At 41.7% G+C, this 25,332-nt stretch overlaps 1 protein-coding gene across 5 annotated transcripts in view; it reads right to left on the reverse strand.

Moving 5' to 3' along the window:
- Positions 1–25,332, reverse strand: part of dennd2b (DENN domain containing 2B) — a 438,424-nt gene that overhangs the window by 170,289 nt on the left and 242,803 nt on the right. For 4 of the 5 annotated variants that reach the window (XM_073049545.1, XM_073049543.1, XM_073049544.1 and 1 more), the window contains exon 3: positions 10,070–11,308. The exons of the other annotated variant lie outside the window; for it this stretch is intronic. In XM_073049545.1, coding sequence (XP_072905646.1) covers positions 10,070–11,308 — 1,239 coding nt within the window. The remainder of the gene's footprint in view (positions 1–10,069; positions 11,309–25,332) is intronic. 5 annotated transcript variants of the gene reach the window in all.

The following is a 25,332-nucleotide window of genomic DNA, read 5'->3' on the forward strand; positions in this document are numbered from 1 at the left end:
TTAAGCAAGGGGTCTGTGGACCCCAGGTTGGAAACTGACTTACACGACCACTACATTAATCCAATTCTCTACACCTTTTCAACTATCACAGATTCTACCATTCACCCACACGAGGGGCAATTGATGACGGCTAATTTACCTACTATGGCATGAGGGAGTAAACCAGAGTACCTGGAGGAAACCCATGCAGACAATCCTCGCAGTACAGGACATAGTAGCTGTCTTGATAGCACCCATCTATTGCCATTCACTCAGTCCGCCAACAGCAGCTTGTACCATCAACCAGATGCACTACAGCAACTCAGCAAGACCCTTTAGCAGCACCTTCCAGACCCATGACATTGGAGGTCAAGACCAGCTGAAGTATGAGAATACCACCACATGGAAGTTGTCCTCAAAGCTACACACCGTCCTTGCTTGGAATTAACATTGCTGCTCCTTCACTGTAGCTGGGTCAAAATCCTTCAACATTGTGGGTGCATCCATACATGCTGCAGCTGATTAAGGCAGCTCACAACCACCTGCTAAAGGTCAATTAAGGATGGGCAATTAAATGATGGCTCAGGCATATGTCCACGTCTATTGACTGAAATTTTAAAAATGATAGCACCAAGGTCAGGACTGAACCCACGACTCTGATACTCATGGCAGCAGCTCCAGTAATTGTGTCACGGTGCTACGCCAAGTTAAATTAAGTAAAAAACAGGGAAAAGGGCATAGAATTATGTAAATAGCCACGATATTTGACTGATTTTGCTGTGGGTGTAGTCTTGGTGCTAGCTGTATTACTGGCAACTTAATGAAAAATCACCAGCTGCTTGGCCAGTATTTCCAGGTGTTCAAGACTGGAGACTGACCGTTCCTGCTGGAAATGCTAACTCAAACTTTAATTGGTTTTTAAAAGTGACATGATCAAAGTTATATGTTACATGGAACAACCTGTCCAGGAGCTAGATTGCACATAGAATGGTTTTTATAATTGCTGAGCAACTTAGCAATGAAGGAGAACTACTCTCTTCAGGGGATTTGACAATAATAAGATAGTGACTTTAACAAACGTGCAACATTCAGCTACACTTACTTTCATCTAAACAAACTCTATGTGATTTAATTGTGCAAGTAACAATTCTAGATGTACATATATGAGAAGCTGAAAATAAGGGGAGAGGAGCACTATTACAAGTCTAAAATGAATTGTGAATGACAAACCAGGGCGAGCAATTCTTATGAACCTAGATGGTTACAAGTATGTAAAATACTCCATTTCAAATCTTCACTACAAACACTAAAATAATGCCATTACAATGAAATAAGCCACATCTACTGTTCTATGTCACAGCAGGAAGAAAGCAAATTTATGCTAATAGGAGAAGTACCTAAAAATAACTCAACGCTCAGATTCAATGTTTTTGTATATTTCAACAGTGCTTAAGCTATTTTGAGAAGGTTGTGTGAATGAATGAAATAACAGTTTCATTATTTGGGGTTGAAATAGTCCAAAAGGGCAGTGAGAGTGTCATTATCATCATCTCCACATTGGAGGAAGAATCAGAACTGGCTAAAAAAAATATGCAATACTGTACTTTCCATGCCACAAGTGCGAATTTAAGAACTTGCATTTTTGCAACTGAATGGGTTTTTGAAATTGTTAAATACTTTTATCATTAATTAATGGTGTCAATATCAAGACTAGCATTTACTGCCCATCATAAGGTAGGCTACTGCCTGCTTGAACTGTTGAAATCTCATTGGTGAAGACAATCGCACAGAGCTACTGGCCAGGGTGCCAGAATTTAGATCTAGCAACAAAATATGATGGTATAGCTTCAAGCTAATCTGGTGCGTAACTTGGAGGGAATTTGCAGAGGGTATATAAGGTGTGGTTAAATTCTGCCCAAGTTGCATTCACCTCCAGTGCCCTGATGTCAATTTGCCTTTGGAATTTAGCTTTTTGTCCACATTTCGACAAGGCCACAGTGAATTTGTAGCTGAGTGTCCTGGCATGTCCTGATTTAAGCAGCTTCACAGTGAATAAGTACTAGTAATGACAATGGGCAAAAAATCTTGGATGGATTACTGTGCCCAAATGGAATACATCCAGACTGTTAAAGAAAAACATGCTAGGAAGTTGCAGAGGGCTTGATGCGGTATTTGAAGCCTTTCTGACTACAGGATTGTTGACCAAGATTGGAGGATGTCCAATATGTAAAAAGGGAGGAATGTTAAAATCAGTAACAGAAAATTAATTTAAGGGATGTTCTTAATTTTTATTGATAAAGACAGATTAATCAGGGGTACTCAGCATGAGTTTGTTAAGGAAGGACATTTTTGACTAGTAATGAATGCTATACAAAGTTAGATAACAAGGGAGGTGAGGTGGGGTGGGGGCTGCTGAATCAGTGAGGCGACTGCATTTGATATAGCCTACATGAATCTTAGGAAGGCTTTCAACAAGGTACTTCATGACAGACTGATCTAAAAGTCCACATGATCCAACAGAGACTGGCAAAGAGGAAACCAAAATGGGTTCAGAAGCACAAAGTAATGGTCCTGTCTGATGGGTCAAAGAAGTAGATTGGGCGTTTCAGGCCAAAAACATCGACTGTACTTTTTTTTCCATAGATGCTGCCTGCCCTGTTGAGTTCCTCCAGCATTTTGCGTGTGTTGCTTGGATTTCCAGCATCTGCAGATTTTCTCTTGGTCATGTCTAATGTGTATTTTTGTGACCAGTGGACAGTTATCAGTGCAGTTCCCCAGAGCTCAGTCCTCAGACCCTTGTTTAATGTTATGTATATTGATGACTAAGTTTTAAGTGATTAAGTAGTTCACAGATCATGTGTGCACTGACAATGAGAAGCAAAGCTTTAAGTTACAGGATGATACTGATGGCTGGCTCGTTAAGTAGGAAAGTGACAAATGGAATGTAATCTGGAGCAGTGAGAGATAGCGTGTTTGGTAAGATGTAACAAGGCAATAAATGGGAGGACGCTGAAGAGTGCAGAGGAACAGAGGGGTCCATGGAAATGCAACTGCAGATCTTTAATATTAGCAGGCAGTCAAAAAGCCATGCAGTCTGCTTTCCCTTATTAGCCTTGGTATTGAATATAAAATGAGGGGCAGCATGCTAGAACTAATCAGACCACAAGACAGGGCTGCATACCATTCCAGTCATCAGTTTACAGGAAAGATGTGATTTGACTGGAGATAGAGGGGATTTAGAAAGAATTTGGCAGGAGTGAAAGTTCTTATAATGAGGGAAGAGTGGATAAAGTAGAGCGCTTTACTTAAGAGCGGAAGATGGGGCGGGCAGTCAAGGTGCATAAAATTATGACAGCAGTGTAAACAGGAAGGATTTGTTTCATAAAGCAGAGGGATAAAAATGAGTAAAGTTTTTTAAGGAATTGGTAGAAGAATAAGAGGGGAGATGCATTAAGGATTTTCATCCAGTTGCACAAAGCTAGACTAATTGTGTTATTTAAAGAGGTACAGGCACGAATAGCAAATGGCCTCTTTCAATACTGTATATTTTCTATGATCTTGTGGTGTTGCAGCTGTCCTGGAAAAGCTTAAGGAGAGATGTGGTAAGTTCTGCAGTGCAGATCTACAGCTGTAGTCCCATAGCCTTTGCTCTCAGCACTTTCTTGATATCAAGCAGAACAAATCCATTTGGCTGAAGACATACTTCTTTAATGGCAGGGACAGCTAAAGGAGGCCAAGATAGACAATCTATTCACATTTCTGGCTGAAAATAATTGCAAATATTACATTTTTAAGCTAGGCTTTGAGATGATTGAGAAGGGGAATGTTTGTGGAGCCACCTCCTCCCATTAGCTGTGTGATTTTGCAGATTGTGTTGGGCAGGCTTGATGCAGGAAGGATGTTTTTCCTGGCTGGGAAGTGAGTCTAGAACAAAGAGTCAGAGTAAGGCATTTACAACTAGCATGAGCAGAAATTTCTTCAATCAGAGGATGGAATAATCTAGCAAGAAATTCAGAACAGGCCAAATTGCAAAATGCATTTAAGAAGGAGGCAGACAGATTTCAGACCGCTTAGAAGGACCAGCCATGGTCATACATAATAGCAGAGCCGTCTTGATGGGACAAATGGCCTGCTTCTGCTCCTAATTTTTATTCTTTGCCATTCACAGAAGGATATGGCATAAGTGAAGAGCTTTGATCCAACCCACTGGCTGTCAAGAGTAATTTGTTTTATACATTGCAGAATGTGTTTGCTGTGTAATATCTATATAGTCCTCTGCTGGCAGCTTTATCCCTTGTCTTGGCTCTCTCATCACATGCTGTGACTTCGTCTGCCAGCTTTGTCATTCAAGTACCTCCCCAGCTCTGCCAGTTATCCTTGGTGCATTTGTCCCACTTGTCAACTGTTTCTGCCCCCAACTGGTAACTAAGAACTTATAAAATGTGACTTTGAAAATAAATTTTGAAACATACTGGAAAACTGTGGTGTAAAATATAATTAAAGCACATCACTTCAACCAGTTCATGAACTAGAATAACTTCCTCTGTTTATGAACAGTATTTTCTTTCTCTTCTAGATTATGTATTGCATTGAACTGCTGCTGCTAAGTTAACAAATTTCACGCCACATGCCGGTGATAATAAACCTGATTCTGAAACATTAAAAGTGATTAATTACACAATTAAAATGTGTTAATCATTGTAAATGATCAAACACTAAGATTTTTAAATTATTCATGGAAAATTATTTTCCTTTTTAAATTTGAATAGTCCAATGGAAGATGGTTTGCCTTAATAATATAATCTGAATTTAGTTAACTTCCTCAGTGGGTGTGTCATTTTTCTGTAACCGATTCCATGCTAATAATTCAAAAATTCATGTACACCTCGCACTGTATCCTCTTACACACACCCAGCATCTTTAACCCCACCATTGGTGCCTCAGTATCCAGCCCACTGTCTATGAGTTTGGCCACTCTCTCTGCATCAAGATTGTTCTTTAAGATTTAAGATTTTTTTTAAAAGTCATTTCTGGTACACAAGTATAAAGGAGAACAAAATAATTGTTACTCCAGATCCAGTGCAGCACAAAAAAAACCACAATAAGATAAATAACACAATAATAATAAAACAGCACAATAAATATAAATATGCAAGATAACTTATATACACAAATTGATTTTATGTCCATAAAGTGATGCTAGGTATAGGATTGCCTGTACATAAGGTGACTGACAAAAATTATAAAATATTGGTAGCTGGGAGTGTGGAGGGGTGGGTTAGTAGGTGGAGGTGTTGATCAGCCTTACTGCTCTGGGGAAGTACCTGTTTCTCAGTCTGGGGGTCCTGACCGCCTTCCTGATGGGAGTGGGACAAAGTCCATGAACAAGGTGCATCCATGAGCAAGAGCAAATTCACATACGATGAATGGTTTGTCAGATGAAACATTGCAAGAGCAAGGAACGAAAGAGAGATGGGAGAATACAAGGTGAGTTCAAATCTATTCTGAGCTTGAAAGTGAGTTGGAAAAACAATGAGTCAGAGAGAGGGTGAAAAGGAAAAGGGGGAAGAGAGAAGGAGAAACAGAGAGAAGGGATTACAGGGAGCAGATAGAGGGGTAGGAAAAGGAGGGGAAGAGAAAAAAGGAGATGAAAGTAAGAGAGCTGAAAGAAACTGAATGAAAAAGAGTTAAGAGGGAGATGGAGGGAAGGCAGACTTGGTGGAGATGGAAGAAGTAGTACAGAGAAAAGTAAATAACGGAGTGAACCCTGGGTCTTCGCTGTTGCTGGGTGGACAACCTGTACCCGACTCATTCCCAATTTATTTAAACACAGTGGTTTGACAGAATGCAATATCCTGCTCAGACATTTCACACAGAAATCAAATCAGAATCAGATTTATTATACCTAAGATCCACAAACCTGCCTGTCCAGGTAGACCTATTGTCTCAGCTTGCTCCTGCCCCACTGAACTCATTTCTGCATGCCTTGACACTGTTTTATACCCCCCCTTCAATCCCTCCCCACCTATATTTGTGACACTTCTCATGCTTTGCATTTTTTCGATGATTTTAAGTTCCCTGGCCCCCACCGCCTTATTTTCACCATGGATGTCCAGTCCCTATATTCCTCCATCCCCCACCAGGACGGTCTCAAAGCTCTCTGCTTCTTTTTGGATTCCAGACCTAACCAATTCCCCTCTACCACCACTCTCCTCTGTCTAGCGAAATTAGTCCTTACTCTCAATAATTTCTCCTTTGGTTCCTCCCACTTCCTCCAAACCAAAGGTGCAGCCGTGGGCACCCGTATGGGTCCCAGCTATGCCTGCCTTTTTGTTGGCTTTGTGGAAGAGCCTGTGTTCCAAGCTTATGCAGGTATCCATCCCCCACTTTTCCTTCACCACATCAACGACTGCATTGGTGCTGCCTCCTGCACGCATGCTGAGCTCGTTGACTTCATTAACTTTGCCTCCAACTTTCAGCTTGCCCTCAAATTTACCTGGTCCATTTCTGACACCTCCCTCCCCTTTCTTGATCTTTCTGTCTCCATCTCTGGAGACGGCTTATTTACTGATATCTACTATAAGCCTACGGACTCTCACAGCTACCTGGACTATTCCTCTTCCCACCCTGTCTCTTGCAAAAATGCTATCCCCTTCTCACAATTCCTCCATCTCCGAAGCATCTGCTCTCAGGATGAGGCCTTTCATTCCAGGACAAAGGAGATGTCTTCCTTTTTTAAAGAAAGGAGCTTCCCTTCCTCCACCATCAACTCTGCTCTCAAACGCATCTCTCCCATTTCATACACATCTGGTCTCACCCCATCCGCCTGCCACCCCACTTGGGATAGGGTTCCCCTTGTCCTCACCTACCACCCCCACCAGCCTCCAGGTCCAACATATAATTCTCCGTAGCTTCCGCCACCTCCAACAGGATCCCACTACCCAGCACATCTTTCCCTCCCCCCCCTTTCTGTTTTCTGCAGGGATCGCTCCCTACGCAACTCCCTTGTCCATTTGTCCTCCCCCATCCCTTCCCACCGATCTCCCTCCTGACACTTATCCTTGTAAGTGGAAAAAGTGCTACACCTGCTCTTACACTTCCTCCCTCACTACCATTCAGGGCTCCAGACCGTCCTTCCAGGTGAGACGACACTTCACCTGTGAGTCGGCCGGTGTGGTATACTGCGTCCCGTGCTCCTGGAGCGGCCTTCTATACATTGGTGAGACCCAACACAGACTGGGAGACCGTTTCGCTGAACACCTACGCTCGGTCCGCCAGAGAAAGCAGGATCTCCCAGTGGCCACGCATTTTAATTCCATGTCCCATTCCCATTCTGATATGTCGATCCATGGCCACCTCTACTGTCAAGATGAAGCCACACTCAGGTTGGAGGAACAACACCTTATATTCCGTCTGGGTAGCCTCCAACCTGATGGCATGAACATTGATTTCTCTAACTTCCATTAATGCCCCTCCTCCTCTTCTTACCCCATCCCTTATTTATTTGTTTATTTATTATTCCCCTCCCCCTTTCTTTTCTCTCTTCTTCTCTCTCTGCCCCTCTCACAATCACTCCTTGCCTGCTCTCCATCTCCCTCTGGTGCTCCCCTCCTTTTCTTTCTCCCTTGGCCTCCTGTCCCAGGATCCTTTCCCTTCTCCAGCTGTGCATCCCTTTTGCCAATCAACTTTCCAGCTCTTAGCTTTATCCCTCTCCCTCCTGTCTTCCCCTATCATTTCAGATTTCCCCCTCCCGCTTTCAAATCTCTTACTAACTTTTCTTTCAGTTAGTCCTGACAAAGGGTCTCGGCCCGAAACGTCGACTGTACTTCTCCCTATAGATGCTGCCTGGCCTGCTGCATTCCACCAGCATTTTGTGTGTGTTGCTTATTATCACATGAAATCTGTTAACTTAGCAGCAGCAGTTCAATGCAATACATAATAGAGAAGAAAACAAATAAGTGAATCAATTACAGTACATGTATATTGAACAGATTAAAACTGTACAAAACTAGAAATAATATATATATTAAAAAAGTGAGGTAGTGTTCACGGGTTCAATGTCCATTTAGGAATCAGATGGCAGAGGGGAAGAAGCTGTTCCTGAATCGCTGAGTGTGTTTTCAGGCTTCTGTACCTCCTACCCGATGGTAACAGCGAGAAAAGGACATGCCCAGGGTGCAGGGGGTCCTTAATAATGGACACTGCCTTGTTGAGACACTGTTCCTTGAAGATGTCCTGGGTACTTTGTATGCCAGTACCCAAGATCGAGCTGAATAAATTTACAACCCTCTGCAGCTTCTTTCGGTCCTGTACTGTAGCCCCCGCCTCCCCATACCAGACTGCGAAGCAGCCTGTCAGAATGCTCTCCACAGTACAACTATAGAAGTTTTTGAGTATAGAAATGTCAACTTCATTTGTATGGACTGGAGACTAAGCAGTCCAGACCAAGCAGGAAATTTGATTTTATTTTTCAAGCGTTGTATAGACCTATTTATTTTTCCTTTCTCTACAAAGAATAGTTCTGATGCACTGAGACAACAATTCTTGCCAGAAAATTGAGATATTAAATAATACATTCATTCTTTAGCTCCTAATTTTTGTAGATTTCATTTCCTCTTGGCATGCAGAAACTGGGAAATGGTAGCATGGAAAATTTGAAGATAAAATTTGATCTCCACTTTATCCTTGAATTTTTTTTTCTCTTCCTTGTTTTAGTTACCAAGCCCTGTTTGTCAGACCCACAATGCTATCCCAAAGAATCGTCCTTTTATGAAGACCTGGAGAGTGGGTGGTTGATGACTAAAAAGGCCAGCAACATGGTTGAACACAAGGCATCCTTAGCTGACAGCTGCACACATTAGTGATCTGACAGTCATCAGAATGAAGAAAGCTGACTAGTTCCTTCTGATCAAGATTAATTGCTGTGCCCCTGTCAAAGCATGATTCAGGCTGAAAATAGCTTACTTGGCCTCACTATTTCCATCATCTCAATCTCAAACAGGGCTATCTATGAGCAATTCTTTGAATCACTTTCACAAATATCTCCCTTCCCCAATTGAAATGGTTCCTCCTCATGGAAAAAGCCTTCTTCTAAATCATGTAGGTTAACACTTTCAAAATATCAGCATTTAGTCCACGATCTGCTTCAGCAATGATCAAGCATACCATCTTATTTCCCACAGGCCCCTTCAGCCTTTCTGCCTTGGGCTATGTTAGTGGAACAGCCTTGTTTCTATTGTTCCTGAAGGTCATAGATCAGATTGATTTTGACATCCAACGTGACAAGCTGCTAAAGCTCTTGCTTGCCAATGTACCTCAGTTACTCTAGGGCCATCCTAGACTGCTATGGTATGGCCCAATAACCTCACCTTCTCCAAAACCTCCTCTGCTGCCCTTTAAAATATCACTTTATCCATGAAGCTCATCGTCTGCATCTCAGACTCTGCCACCACCAAGCTACAAACCACAAAACTCCCATCCTAGCCACCATGATACCTAAAATTATTACCCTCAACTACCCAGCAAATGTGCTCTCTGCAGAACCTCCTCAAAAGATGTCAGTCACTCCTTCCTTGCAAATGATGTTCCTTTCTCCCCCCCATTCAAATTCAAGTGTTGAAAGCTTCCAAATCTGTGCCCATCCATCTTTCCTGGAAAATCATGACTTAATTCCTACAATCTGATATTTGACTTTGGAATAATACTGAGTCACTATCTATCAAAGTCATTAATGACATACTTTGTAATTCTGGCAAAGATAATTAAATGAGCCTTCCTCGTCTGACATGATCTATCCATGGGATTTGATTATGGATAATGATGTATCTTCATTGCTGTCCAGATAGGTGGAGCTCAATCATCTGGATCCAATTTTATCCATTCCACCTTTAATAGCTTTTATTGCTGTGACTACATTAGTCAGTTTATGAAATACCTACCTCATTTTCATTCAATATTTTACTCTCCTAGATCACTTCTATCTTAAAGCTGCATCATAATCCAAAGCTGCTGCCAACAACTCTAATTCCAACAGATCTTGCAGGTAATTAGTTTTAATCACAGTAAGCATTATAGTGAAGTCAGTGTTTACCTGTTATGGATCTTTCTATGGAGGTTTGAATCTTTTTTCTGCCTCCGTGTGACAGGGGGAGCCGGGGATGATGGGAGCGGGGGTGGAGATGTGGGAGTAGACGATGGAGGTAGACTGTTGCTAGGAGGACTCCTATGGACTTTATCAGCTTCATACTCAAAGGTGCGTTTTGGTTTTGGCACAGGATTCACCATAATGGTGGGTGGACTCTCAGGCAGTGGTTCCGGCTTATAGTAAGAGCTGTCCGAATTTTGACTGAGTTGCTGCTGTAATGTAGCTTTCTCAATTCCAGGATCAGACTCTGGTTCTGTTATCACAGAACTAACACTCCCCCTCTTCATTGCTCTCCCAGTCTCCCTCATATCCTCTGACACACTAGGTGTGAAGGATTTTTTCCTTAGTCTTTCCCTCCCATAGCAGCTGCTGGGCAACTGAGGAAGGTCCTTATTGGGGCTCTCCTTGAGAGCTTGTTCAATCTTCTGAATCCTGCTTAGTACTGCAGATCCCTGTTTCCTTACATGTTCTTTGCTGCAGATATTGGAAGACTGGTTCTTACCAAACAACCTTTCATGTCTGGCAAACAATTCTCTATCTGATGCTTCATCTTCCGTCTCGGGGTAGGAACACTCTGAAAATGACCTACTCATTCTTTTGAATCCTGTCAGATCAAAGGTCTTTTCACTGCAGGGTGAAGGTAGCAGACTGGGGCATCCCTCACTGCTGGCCCTATCTCCACCTTTTCTCTTCTCCAGCATCAGATTCCGCCTGGGAGATATTTCCTTTCTGCATTCCCATTCTGAAATCTTCTGCCGAATGTCAACAGTCTGAGAGCATATGCTGGCCCTGCTGAGGGAAAGTTTTCGGAAAATAGCAGCCGTTCCCAAAGACAGAGTACTCCGGTTAAGTTGCGGGTTGCCTATCCCATCACCTGGCTCCTTGTGGCACTCTTCGTGTGATGGCTTCTGGTCTCTGACTCCTTCAACTGCGGTGACTGGTGGGCTATTGCCTAAACACCCAATGCTCACGGCTTTCAGTAGAGGACTTTGTGAATCAATGCTACATGAATGCAGAAAACTGCTCCGTGGGGTTGCTCCGCCTGAGCCACAATCTCTCAGACTCAGCCTTGGAGTCGAAAGCTGGCCATACCGATTCGATCTACAGGAGTCTTCAGCATCACTTAGAGGATACGTTGGACTTCTTACCGGCAACAAAAGAGCAGAAGGGGAAAGCGAATTGCACCTGTAAAGAAATAAATATTCGTTAAAATTGTATCAGAAACAGACAGATTAAAACATGTTAGTGTTGGTAGTCTTCTTTCAGCTGATGCTTTATGTAAATAAACATTTGCCATTATATTGCACCCAAGTGCAGGAAGTAGACCATGAGCAGAAACGATTAAAGAGATTTGATGCAAAGAGAGGGAAAATTGTTAGGAAAAGATGGAATGTGGGAAGAAAAAGCCTGATACATGCAGTTTGCAGAAGAATAACTACTGACGTTGTAGTTTAGTGAACATATTACAAGGCAACTGATCACTATTGCTATTTCTAACTTAATCTGAAAAGAAATCTAGACTCAAGAAAACAGTTTTGTTTATCCAGACTTTAGATGAGTGACCATTTTAAATATTGATTTCACAATTCTGAGAGTCCTGGACTGGGATAAGAATAGAGAAAGCCTCTGGAAGAGTGCAGGGAAAATCATGTAAAAGGGCTGTGCAAGACATTATGATCAATAACCCAGCAACAACCATGAGTTCCGTACTTTGAGTTGTGTGATGTAGTAGAAGAAATGAATCAGAACAGTAAATCAAATGTAAAGTTATGGAAATCAGTAGTACAATGCGTTCTTAAGTAACTCAAGTGGCTAAAAAAAAAATCACATGTATAAACTTTGGCTTAGAGCAGGGGCTCCCAACCTTTGTTATGCCATGGACCTATACCATTAAGCCAGGGGTCTATGGACACCAGGTTGGGAACCCCTGGTTTAGGGTTTTTTTTGTTCTATACATAAGTTAATAACATGACCCAACACTATGCTAAAATATTAAAACAAAGCTTATCACAATAGTTAAGACTCCATACAACGCGTCTAATGAATGATTGCTCCTTCTGAAAGATCAACCTGCTGGAGGAACTCAGCAGGATTTCCAGCATCTGCAGGATCTCTTGTGTAAAAGATCAATCTGTTCTTCTTAATTGTTCTGAGCAAAATATGCAGAATTAGTCATCCAAGAAGCTGAGTGAGATAAAATATTTCATAGCTGGTCCAAATGGAACTGAACTGAAGGCTCATCTTTATTTCCCCCCACCCACAAGTGTCTGGTTGAGATCCTGTCATATGGAAATTATTTAACTGGTTTAAGAGTTGGCAAAAATAGAAATATAATACTTTAGATTTTATGCTCAACACGCAAGTGATATTCATCTCTGCTGTCTGAAAGAAAAACTAAGCAGGCTCAAATCAGGGATACGAGATGAAACACCACCCATTTTCCATGCTCTGTCCAAACTGCGTGTTGCACCTAGCTAAACTGGGTCAAAATTTCTTTGAAGACCTGATGATGTTGGTCACTAATAAATGCTTTTATTTGATAGAAATGCTTGTATATGATTATTGTCACAAGTGATTCAGGCATAGAATTTGCTTTCAAATAATATTCCACAAAAATTAAACATATATGAAATATTATCAGCCAGTTTACTGAGCAATCAAAATATTGCAAAAAAAGGAAATACCAAACTCTGGAAATGCCCACAGATTATTGATTCAAAGCTTTCTGTTTAATGCCACATTTCTGCAACAATCTTTTTATTAAGTTATCACTGCACAATGCCGTCAAACTTCTCCAGTGTACAAAAATGCCAAATTAAGGTCACCAGACAATTAATTTTAATTATTATTTGTTTCTAATTCATTACCGAAGCATAAACAACTTGAGGTTACAATCAAGCGGAAATCTGCAGATGCTGGAAATCCGAGCAACGCACACAAAATGCTGGAGGAACTCAGCAGACCAGGAAGCATCAATGGAAAAGAGTAAACAGTCGACTTTTCGGGCCAAGTCCCTTCATTAGGACTGGAGAAAAAAAGATGAGAAATCAGAGTAAGAATATGGGGGGAGCAGAGGAAGAAATACAAGGTAGTAGGTGATAGGTGAAACCTATCAAGCGGAACAAGTGCTACACCTCCGTCCTCACTACCATTCAAGGCTCCAAGCTGTCCTTCTGGTGAGGCGACACTTCATCTGTCAGTCTGTTGGATCTACTGTATCCAGTGCTCACAGTGTGTCCTCTTGTATATCGGTGAGACACGACGTAGATTGGGAGACCACTGCGCCAAGCTCCTATGCTCCATCCTTCAGGAAAAGCAGGATTTCCCAGTGGCCACTCATTTTAGATCCACTTCCTGTTCCCGTTCCAGTATGTCAGCCCATGGCCTCCTCTACTGTTGCAATGGAGCCACACTCAAGTTAGAGGAGCAACACCTTATATTCCGTCTGGGTAGCCTCCAACCCGATGACATGGACATCGATTTACCAGACTTCCACTAATGCCCCCCATTTCCTCTTCCCTCTCTCACCTTATCTGCCCATCCCTCCAGTGCTCCACTCCTTCCCTTTCTTCTATGGCCTTCTGTCCTCTCCTATCAGATTCCCCCTTCTCTAACCCTGTATCTCTTTCAACTTCCCAGCTCTAAGTGAACTAAATCCGCATTTTGCATCAGTCTTCACTGTGGAAGACACTAGCAGTGTGCCAGATTTTGAAAGGTGTGAGGGAATATAAGTGAGTGCAGTTACTATTACAAGGGAGAAGGTGCTCAAAAAGCTGAAAGACCCAAGGGTACATATGTCACGCAGGCCAAATGAACTGCACCCTAGTGTTCTGAAAGAAGTAACTGTAGAAATTGTGGAGGCATTAGTAATGATCTTTCAAAAATCATTGTAAATGTCACTAACACTCTTTAAGAAAGGGGGAAGGCAGCAGAAAGGAAACTATAGACCAGTTGGCCTGACTTCAGTGGTTGGAAAGATGTTGGAGTCAATTGTTAAAGATGAGGTTATGGAGTACTTGATGACACAGGATGATAGAACAAACTCAGCATGTTTTCCTTAAGGAAAAATCTTGCCTGACGATCCTGTTGGAATTCTTTGAGGAGATCACATGTAGGATGGATAAAGGGGATGCAGTGGATTTTGTATATTTAGATTTTCAAAAGGTCTTTGACAAGGTGACACACATGAGGCTGCTTACCAAGTCAAGAGCCCATGGTATTACAGGAAAGTTACTGGCATGATTAGAGCATTGGCTGATTATTAGGAGGCAGTGAGTGGGAATATAAGGATCCTTTTCTAATTGGATGCCAATGACCTGCAGGGGTTAGTGTTAAGAGTTCTTTTTATGCTGTATATCAATGACTTAGATGGCTTTGTTGCCAAGTTTGCAGATGATACAAAGATTGGTGGAGAGGCAGGTAGTGTTGAGGAAACAGGTAGGCTGCAGAGGGACTTAAATAGATTAAGAGAATGGACAAGAGAGTGGCAAATTAAACACAATTTTGGAAACACCAAAAACTTGCAGAAACATAAACCACAGCAATTGAAGAATTCACAGAATTGAGGAAACGGAGTGGAGTAATGATGGTGCTAACTGGCAACTCCTTTGCTTGCATCTTCAGAAACAGCTCCATTTCCAGCTTTAATATCTCCATTTTTCCTTTTCAGGGTTCGCTTGAAGACACTGACTTTGGTTCTTTGCGGGAATGGGACCCGCTCTTGGGGTTCCATAACCAACCGCTGTCGTTTGGCACGCCAAGGGTCCGGCTCGGATTTGGAAGCCTAGGATCTCGGGGCTCTGGAGACGGGTGGATCGAGGGTCGGAGTCATGGCCAGAGATCTGTGTGTCGTCGAGGGAGTCAGGATGTCTGTGGCTATGTGCCTGGAGACCCGAGATCTTTGAGATCTTCTGGCACAGAGCTCGAAAAAAAGTGATCCAACGTACTTCTAACATCATAAACCAGCGAGTTGTTTGTCATGTCTTCCTGCTTGCTGGGAAAAACAGAGACACCTGCTTCTTCCTTACTAGGGAGAAAGGGGGAGAGAGGGGGAGGGGGAGGGGGAGAGGGAGGGGGAGAGGGAGGGGGAGAGGGAGGGGGAGAGAGAGAGGGAGAGAGAGAGGGAGAGAGAGAGAGAGAGAGACAGTGGTACATTGTATACCAGGTGAAACGTGAGGTCTTTGAGGTAGCTGCAAGTGTGTGTCTTTGCTATCACTTTGCTCACGCTTGAGTGCTCGGTGGCGGGTGCTGATGCCACTTTTTGCCGGTGGGGTAAGGGGGGAATTGTTGCTTGCAGCCGCTTAAGCGCTGGTGGAAGGGGAGCTTGGGGGGCCACTTTGCGGTTCTAACATTTAACTGTCATTCATTCTTAGTGGCACTCCTCTGTTTTCATAGATGTTTGCAAAGAAAAAGCATTTCAGGATGTATATTGAATACAGTCGGCCCTCCTTATCCACATGCACGGATTCAACCAACCGCGGATCGGGAAAACCCGGAAGTTCTCTCTCCAGCACTCATTTGAGCATGTACAGACTATTTTTCTTGTCATTATTCCCAAAACAATACAGCATAACAACTATTTACATTGTATTAGGTATTTTAAGTAATCTAGAGATGATTTAAAGTATATGGGAGGATGTGCATAGGTTACTGCGGATTGGGAATTGAAAAAAAAGAAACATAAGTTCTCTAAGTCAGAACAGGTACATCTGGTATTATTTAGCGTCAGTTAGTCAAACGTTTGTCTTAGTATGTAGTATATATTTTACCTTTCTATGCATATAAAACACTTAAGAAATATATTATTTCAATAATTAAACCACTGGGTTGCTTAGTAATAATTGTAGCTTTCATCAAGGCAGGGCCTTCACATGCTTCGTTATTCTCACTTTATCCTTTAAAATTGTTCCGATCGTTGACCGACTGTAGCCGAACACTTTTCCAATGACCGATGGCCATTGGAATGACCTCTTTACAATCGCTTTATTATTTCCACTTTATTTTCAATCACGATCGTCTTCCGGAACAGAAACACTGCGGGTTGTGGGTCCCGAGCTCTGCCAGGTCCTAAAGTCCACCGCACGGAGACAGGTTAAATAAGGTCCAGTGCTCTGCCGGGTCCTAAAGTCCACCGCACGGAGACAGGTTAAATAAGGTCCAGTGCTCTGCCGGGTCCTAAAGTCCACTGACGAGAATCCGCAGTTTTTGGTATCTGCGGGAGGTCCAGGAACCAATCCCCTGTGGATAAGGAGGGCCAACTCTACATTTCTCTGACATTAAATTTGATATTTGAACCTTTGAATTATCAACAGAAATCTGCTAAAAAAAACTATTCTTTAACCAGTTAATGGACCCTATAAACAGCACTGCTGTTTGTGGGGTTCCTCAACCTGGAGAGAGTTTTCAATTTACTGTCGCAATGTATTGTTCTGTCCCTTTATCCGGCTGCTACATTGTGTCATGTGGGTGAGCACGCCACGAGAAAATGGACACAGGAAGCAGGGGGAGTGAAGAATCCGAGGGGAGAGAACGAGAACAGGACAGTTAAACAAAAAAAAAGGGAGGGGGAGAGATGGGTAAGACTAGCTGACTTTTCTGGAACGTGATTGTGTTTGAAAATGTGACAAATGTTTGGAAGTGTGGGCCTGTGTGATGAAATGACAGAGCAATGGGATTCACATACTGACAATTTGGATATTTTGCACTGGCAAATTGAATTTCAGATGATATTCGTGTTCCAATTTTTCTGACTGTGATGGGTGCAAAAACTTTTAATTTATTACGCGTCTAGTGCAACTTGCTAAGCCTGATGATAAACCTGATGAGGATGGAGTTAAAATCTTAAAGGGCCACTATTCAACTAAAGCTTTGATTATTGCTGAGAGGCTTAAATTTAATAAAAGGAATCAAGAGGAAGATGAATCCGTCTCGCAGGTTATGGCGGCGCTGAAGCAATTGTCTAAAAACTGTGATTTTGGGCAGTCACTGAATGACATGCTACATGATAGACTCGTATGTGGTCTGCATAGTGAGGCAATTCAGAAATGTTTGCTTACAGAAGACAGACTAACATTACAGAAGACTGTTGAGATTAGTACATCTATGGAGAGGGCAGCTAAAGAAGCACAGCTATTAAAATGCATCTCCCAAGTTCATAAAGTTTCTACTCACGTTAAGAACAAGACACCTGGGGACGTCACGTGATGACGTAGGATCGAGACGTGGAAATCCAGCTCTCCCGTAAAAAACCAGTAAAATAATGTTTAAGTGAAGAAAAGTTAGTAAATACTTTTTAAAAATTACTTATAAACTACTCAGGATTGTCTTAAGATATGTCTCCTAAACAGAAGCAGAAGAAAACTACTACTTTGAAGACAACACAAGTTGGAAAAGAATCAAGGCTGGCTGCCATGAAAGAGCCTCGGGCTCAAGTGCATTTTACCTCCGGCGATACAGAACAGGAAACTGCGGCAACATCAACCGTTTCCAAAAAAAAAATAGCAACAGGAATTGCGCATGCGTGAAGGAAGGGGCATGCGCAAACACGAGCAACCCAAACTACAAATCCCAGCTATGGTCGGAACTGAAAGTGAAAGTGAATATGAGGTGGAATCAGATTCTCTGGATAAATCAGACGAAGATGAAGAGACAAACAAAGAAGAGCAACAGGAAGAGGTTGGAGGTGATATTGGAGACATAAAAAAATCTTTGGTGCAAATAATGCATGAATTAAAAGCATTAAAAGTAATAAAAAAGTATTAAAAATATGAAGATTATGTTTGATAAAATGATGAAAAGACAGGACAAAATGGACAAGAAAATTAAAAACTTGGAAGAAATAATGGGAGACACCATTGATAGAGTGAATAAAATGGAAGATAATATTTCTGCCTGGACATCAGAAAGAAAATGGTTGTTGGAAAAAGTGGATGTACTTGAAAATTTTAACAGACGAAATAATATTAAGATTGTTGGACTTAAAGAAGGTATAGAGGGAGAGGATCCAATAAATTTTTTTCAAAAATGGATTCCGGAAATTTTGGAAATGGAAGAAGGAACCCAGTTAATTGAAATTGAAAGGGCTCACAGAGCCTTAAGATCAAGACCTCAAGTTGATCAAAACCCATGATCAATCTTGATAAAATGCTTAAGATAACAAGATAAAGAAAAGATCCTGAAGGCGGCTGCCCAACGTGCCAGAAATAGAAACGGGCCATTGATGAATGAAGGGAAAACAGTTCTTTTCTATCCTGATATAAGTTATGACCTTTTGAAGAGAAAGAAGGAATTTAACCTAGCGAAAAAAGTTTTATGGGAAAAGGGTTATAAATTTATATTGCGCCACCCGGCAACCCTAATAATTTTTTTGGATGACGGAAAAAGAAGATCTTTTACTGATTTTCGGGATGCAGAAGAATTTGCACAAGAACTCCCAAATATTTGCTAACCATTGCCGAAGATTTAAAAGTGAAACTGATTAAAGATGAAGACAGGGACAGTGAATGGAGTTGATGGATGTTTAAGGACAGAAGAATATTTAAATATATTCTTAATTATATGATACAGGGGGAGAAAGGTAAAAATTTGAGAAATATTAATCGAGAGTAGTGGTATTATTTTTTCTTCTCTTATATATACTTTTTTATGTTACGGGGGAGCTGGGGGAACTTCGGATCGATTGCTACGGGATTCACGTGTGTAATCATGGCAATTGCCATGACCCATACAACGGAGGGGGGTAATGTTGTGTTTTTTTTTATTCACAACATTGGTACAGGGGGGTATTTTGTTATTTTTTTCTTTATAATCTATTTTTCTTTAATTTCTCTTTCTTTGCCTGGACAATCGGGGGAGAGACACATAGCAACACGGAGAATTTTAAAAAGATTCCCCAAGGTACTACGAAAGTTGAAAAGTTAGGTATTACTATAGACTGGAGTAACCCTGTTAAAAATAATGACTAATTTACTGAATTTTTTAAGTTTTAATGTTAATGGGCTTAATGGACTGGTGAAAAGAAAAAGAATTTTAACATACATTAAGAAAATGAAAATAGATATAGCTTTTAGCTGCATTCCATTTGAAAAAAATTACTTATAATTTAAGAGATAAATACGAAATATTTCTAAAAATTTGCCACCTTTATTTACAAAAGATAGGATTAAATACATAGGTGCTCTGAAGATAAAATTATTGGTTATTTGGGGAAAGAAATAAATATATATACTAAAGCTATTATGAACTCCATGGAGCATTTGGGGATCTTCCGATATCCAGGCATTCTTTCTTTCTTTCTTTTTTTTTCTCTTTCTACAGGGATATGTTAGGAGGGAAGGGTTAAGGGGAGGGGGGAAGGGTTGATAATTTTTTTTTCCTTCTGTAACCATTTGAAAATTCAATTTAAAAAATTTATTTAAAAAAAAGAACAATACACCTATTAGCAATCAATGTTACTGTTGTGGCAAACTGAGCATTGAGCAAAAGAATGTTGGAATAAGGATTTAGGCTGCCAAGACAGTGGTAAAAAGGAGCACATTGAACGTGCCCATAAAAGTAAAAAGACATTCATCAATCAAAAACACGGTAATAGAGAAAAATGACTTTTGGTAAAATAAAAAGGAACGTGAACGCGATGGAGCTTACTGAGGATGTCCTGAGTGGCTCTCTGTGGTTGAAGAAGCTTTGCATGTCTTATCTGTTACAGGACAGGTGCCTTTTGGGTGAATGGGGCCACAGTGAGGACGCACGTGGACACGTGGGCTGCAGTATCACTGGAGTCAGAGACAATCTACAAGGAGAAATTGCAGCCCAGAAGGCGCAGGATTGACAGCAAAGGCATACACTGTTGAGGTTGTCCCAGTGAGAGGAGTTGCAGTGGAGAGTAAACAGAGAAAGAAACTTCACCGGTACATTTTTAAAGGTAGCTATCCAGCACTTCTGAGCTGCTCATGGTTGAAGCAGCTCAAACTGAGCTGGCACAAAATGCACTTGATTGGTGGGAGTATGGGTCTACATGAGGTATTGAAGAAACTCACAGAAGTATTCAACAGAGAACTGGGCAGTATGAAAGGAATCATTATTAAGCTGGCTGTTAAACCCAACACAACGCCCAGATACCTGAATGCAAGACCTGTTCCATACATCCAAAGTAGAGGCTGAGTTGGAATGACTAGTCCAGAGTAAGGCATTGAGTGTGTGTAAGTAAATAGGCAATTCCAGTTATTCCTGTTCTGAACATGATTCATTTTTAAGGCTTTGTGGAGACTTCAAGGTAATCACTAACTCAGTTCTTACAGCTGAACAAACCCGCTTCCCCTCATTGATGACTTTTTGCAGTATTGCCCGGAGGACAGACACTTAGCAAGATTCACCTGTGTCAAGCATACTTGCAGATGCATGTGGAACTAGAGTCACAGGAACTGTTGGCCATAGTGATTCACAAAGGGGTATTCACATACCAAAGGCTTCCGCTTGGCATCACCTTGGCTCCCGCAGTTTGTCAGCGACCAATGCACCAAGTCCTGAGAAGGTTGACAGGGTGCAATGCCATTTGGATGACTCATTCATTACTGGGGAAAAAGGACTGTGAACACCTACAAAATTTGGATGCTACACTACGAAGACCAAGGAATATGGGCTAAGGATCAGGAAAACAAGTGTGAGTACTTTAGACCTTCAAATGAATACTTGGGCCATGTGATCGACAATTCAGAGCTTCACAAGGCACCGTCAAAGGTCTGGACAATGGTGGGGACTGCATCACCACACAATGTAAGTCAATCAAGGCTTTACTCAGGACTAATAACATACTACACAAAGTTTGTTCTAACCAAGCTAGCATGCTGAAAACCACTTCACGAGCTTTTAAATAGATCAACACACTGGCAGTGGACAGATTGCTGTGAAGGGACTTTTGAAAAGGCTAAAACAGCTTTGGCATAAACTGAAGCACTCACACACTTTGACCCATCAATGCCCATACAGTTGGCCTGCAATGCATCATACTACTTGGTGGGGGCAGTTATCTCACATATTATGCTATCAGATGAAAGGCATCCAATCACTTTCACATCAAGGACATTAAGCAAGGCAGAAAGCCACAGTGTCCTGATTGACTGGGAAGCATACACGATTGTCTTTGGAGTTTAGAAATTCCATCAATTCCTCTCTTGGCCCAAAAACGTCCACCGTACTTTTTTCCATAGACGCTGCCTGGCCTGCTGAGTTCCTCCAACATTTTGAGTGTGTTCCATCAATTCCTCTTAAGTCAACAATTTACAATTTACAGATTATCGCCTTTTGATGTCAATTTTTGGTCCACGTGCAGGCATTCCTACCCTGGCTGTTAGTCGAATGCAACGTAGGGCTCTGTTATTATCTGCACATCAGCGTGATATTGAAGTACAGGAAGTCCGAGCACCCTTTTAATGCTGATGGACAATCCAGCCTTCCCTTACAGCTCCAGAGACATCCTCAAAGGAGATCTTTTACTTCAAGGAAGCACTGTACCCACAGTTCCGATGTCTGGGACACGAGTCCAGAAGCGCCCACGTACTGACTCTATTCTATCAAAGCGGTGGTCACGGTAACTCACGATGGAAAGGAGAGGCAACCGTAGAATTGAAACTTTACCGGGCTTGATGGAAGGAGCTCACAGTCCAAAGCAGGATATTTACTATGGGGCTACTGTGTTGTCACTCCTCCACTGATAAGAAAGCAAGTGCTTAACAAGCTGCATGCAGGGCACTGCGGCATAGTGCACATGAAAGAAATCGCATGAAGCTACTTCTGATAGCCAGGACTGGATGAAGGCCAGAGCATGCTCTTATTGTCAGTGAGTGAGAGATGTTCCTCAGCTTGCTCCTTTGCATCCATGGGAATGGCCTGATGAACCAAGGCAGAGGAGTCACATTCATTTTGCAGAACTTACAGAAGGCCACATCTTCTTGGTTGTACAAAACAAATGGCCTGAGACTGCCATTATGGAGAACACTACATTTGAGAAATACATTGAGGAGCTACATTCCATCCTTAGCTGTTTTGGGTTTCCTCGATATTGTGCTTTGTAACTCCAAAACATAAAAGCTAATTGGAAGAAAAACAAGGGAGTCTGGAATGGGAGTCTAACTTTGTTTTTACTTTAAGCGAGGTGCACGTATGACATGGTAGCATCATGAAGCATGCAACTCATGTGTTTTTACACAGAACCTGTAAAGAATTATTTGAAAAATAAGGAAGGCTTACTCAACAATATACAGTCGGCCCTCCTTATGCGCGGATTCAACCAACTGTGGATCAGGAAATTCTCTCTCCAGCACTCATTTGAGCATGTACAGACTTTTTTTCTTGTCATTATTCCCTAAACAATACAGTATAACAACTATTTACATAGCATTTACTTTGTATTAGGAATTATAAGTAAGTCTGAACAGGTACATCCAGTATTATTTAGCGTCAGGTAAACATTTGTCTTAGTGTATAGTATATATTTTGTCTTTCTATGCATATAAAACACTTAAGAAATGTATTATTTCAATAATTAAACCACTGCGTTGCTTCATAATAATTGTAGCTTTCATCGGGGCAGGGCCTTCACATGCTCCATTATTCTCACTTTATCCTTTATCCTATAAAATTGTTCCGATTGTTGACCGACTGTAGCCTAACGCTTTTCCAATGACCGATGGCATTTAACCTCTTTCCATTGGCTTTATTACTTCCACTTTATTTTCAATCGTGATCGTTTTCCGTCAATGGAACAGAAACACTGTGGGTGGCGGGTCCCAAGCTCCGCCAGGTCCTAAAGTCCACCGCACTGAGACAGGTTAAATAAGGGACTTGAGCATCCACGCTTTTGGGTATCCGCGGTGGGGTCCCAGAACCAATCCCCTGTGGATAAGGAGGGCCGACTGTATTTACCACATTACTGAAATATTAAATACACAACACTCAACAGCTTATAAGTGACAATGGTCCACAACTCCTGTCAGAAGAGATGGGCAAGTGAAGTTGAGTGAAATTATAAGACTATATTTCAAGGCGTTTGTAGAGGCAAACGGTATTCAACACCATATCATCCAGCCACTAACCTCGCTGAACAATCTGTACAGCCAATGTAACAGGCCTCCTAAATTCAGTGAGAAGTGGATCCCTCAAGCAGCGTCTTAGCGCTTTCTTGCTGACATACCACCTCACAACACTACTAAAATGGCTCCAGCCACTGCACTGATGAAAAGACAACTTTGCACCCAACTTGAACTGTTTAGACCCACAACACAGAACAACTTGTGCCAAATGAATGGAAAATCAAGCACAGAGACATACCAAAGCGAAGTACACGAGTTTCACAGCAGGAGAGAGAATACTTGCCAGGAACTGCATCTCTGGAACAAATGGTGGTGGCACAAGCAGACCCTGGGTTGTGTACTGTGAAACTGGTAGCTACAACAACTGGAAAAGGCCTGATCAGCTGTTGCCCACTCTGAGGCTACTGAAAAGCAATACAAACTCACCTAAAGTTCAAAGTAAACTCATGATCAAAGTATGTCACCATATACAACCCCCAGATTCATTTTCTTGTGGGCAAACTCACTAAATCCAATAACCATAATAGAATCAATGAAAGACCACGCCAACTGGGTGTACAACCAGTATGCAAAAGACAACAAACTCTGCAAGTACAATAAGAAAAATGACATAATAATAATAATAATAATAATAATAAATAAACAATAAATATCGAGAACATGAGATGAAGAGTCCTTAAAAGTGAGTCCATAGGTTGAGAGAGCAGTTCAGTGATGGGGCAAGTGACGTTAAGTGGTTATCTCCACTAGTTCAAGATGGTTGAGGGTAATAACTGTTCCTGAACCTGATACTGTGAATCTTGAAGATCCGCTACCTTCTTCCTGATGGCAGCGTGAGATTAGAGCATGACTTGGGTGGTGGGTGTCCCTGATGATGGATGCTGCTTTCCTGCAACAATGGTCCATGTAGCTGTGCTCAATGGTGTGGAGGGCTTTGCTCATGATGGGCTGGGTCATATCCATTACCTTTTTCAGAAATTTCCATTCAAGGGCATTGGTGTTTCCATACCAGGCTGTGATGTCAATATACTCTCCACCATGCATGTACAGAAGCTTGTCAAACTTTTAGATGCCATGCTGAAACTCTACAAATTCCTACGGAAGTAGAGGCACCAACAAGCTTTTTTCATAATTACAATTACATGCTAAGCCCAGGACAGAACCTCTGAAATGATAACACTAAGGAATTTAAAGTTGCAATCCAAATCCAGTTGTAGAATTGGAACAGGATTCAGAACCTCCATTAAGATGAAATGACACAGCCGTGCTGCCCCATGTCTTGTGCTTTTTGAGTTACCCCCTACTGACAATGCAATACCTAAGCCAAGATCTACACTACACCACCAAGAGAGAGAATGACTTTGGCAGCATCCCCAAGTTGTTGGTACCCTCCCAGGAACAGGCAGCCACTAGAGAAACCGAATCTTTAGTTTAGTGACTAATCCTCAGTACATGGGGCAGAATGTCTGCAAATAGAGGCAGTCTACATTTTCCCTAGTTTACAAAAGATGCTATTTGAATTTGATGATTACTCCATTGAATGTTAATAGTTCAGTAGCTGGTCTGTGTATGAGTAGGGAAAGAAACCTTTAACATAAGGGAGCAGGGATATGTTATATAGGTATTCATGTACATTTTGACCTTTACAGATTGCTATCAAGCTTCCCTGTGTGTTACATACTGAACATAATGTGAGAGGGCATCCTGGGTAGATGACTTAGAAGCAAAATGAACAGTTGCACATTTGTTCCTCACCTCTCTGTCTCTCGGGTATGCTATTTCCGGCCACTTGGCTTCCCAGTACCACAAACATAACAGACTCTCTTTCATGTCAATCCTGAAATTACACCTTTGACAGATACGTTTTTCCTTAATGAATATTGTGTTTAAGGATTATAGGACATGGTGGTGTTCATAGAGGCTGACAGTGCAAGACACAGAATAGGATCACATCATATTAAAGGCAGAAGCTGCAGTCAGGGACCATTCAGGCCACCGATTCTGTCAGAGCAATGCTCCACAGAGCTTTTCTCCCAAGTACAGGTCCATTCTCTTTTGAAAGATAAGTTGCCTCTGTTTCCATTACCTTTGTAAGCAGTGAGCCCCAGTTCATTTCTTGTAAAG

The sequence above is a fragment of the Hemitrygon akajei genome, chromosome 6, assembly GCF_048418815.1.
Source record: "Hemitrygon akajei chromosome 6, sHemAka1.3, whole genome shotgun sequence".
In the NCBI taxonomy this organism is placed as follows: domain Eukaryota; kingdom Metazoa; phylum Chordata; class Chondrichthyes; order Myliobatiformes; family Dasyatidae; genus Hemitrygon; species Hemitrygon akajei.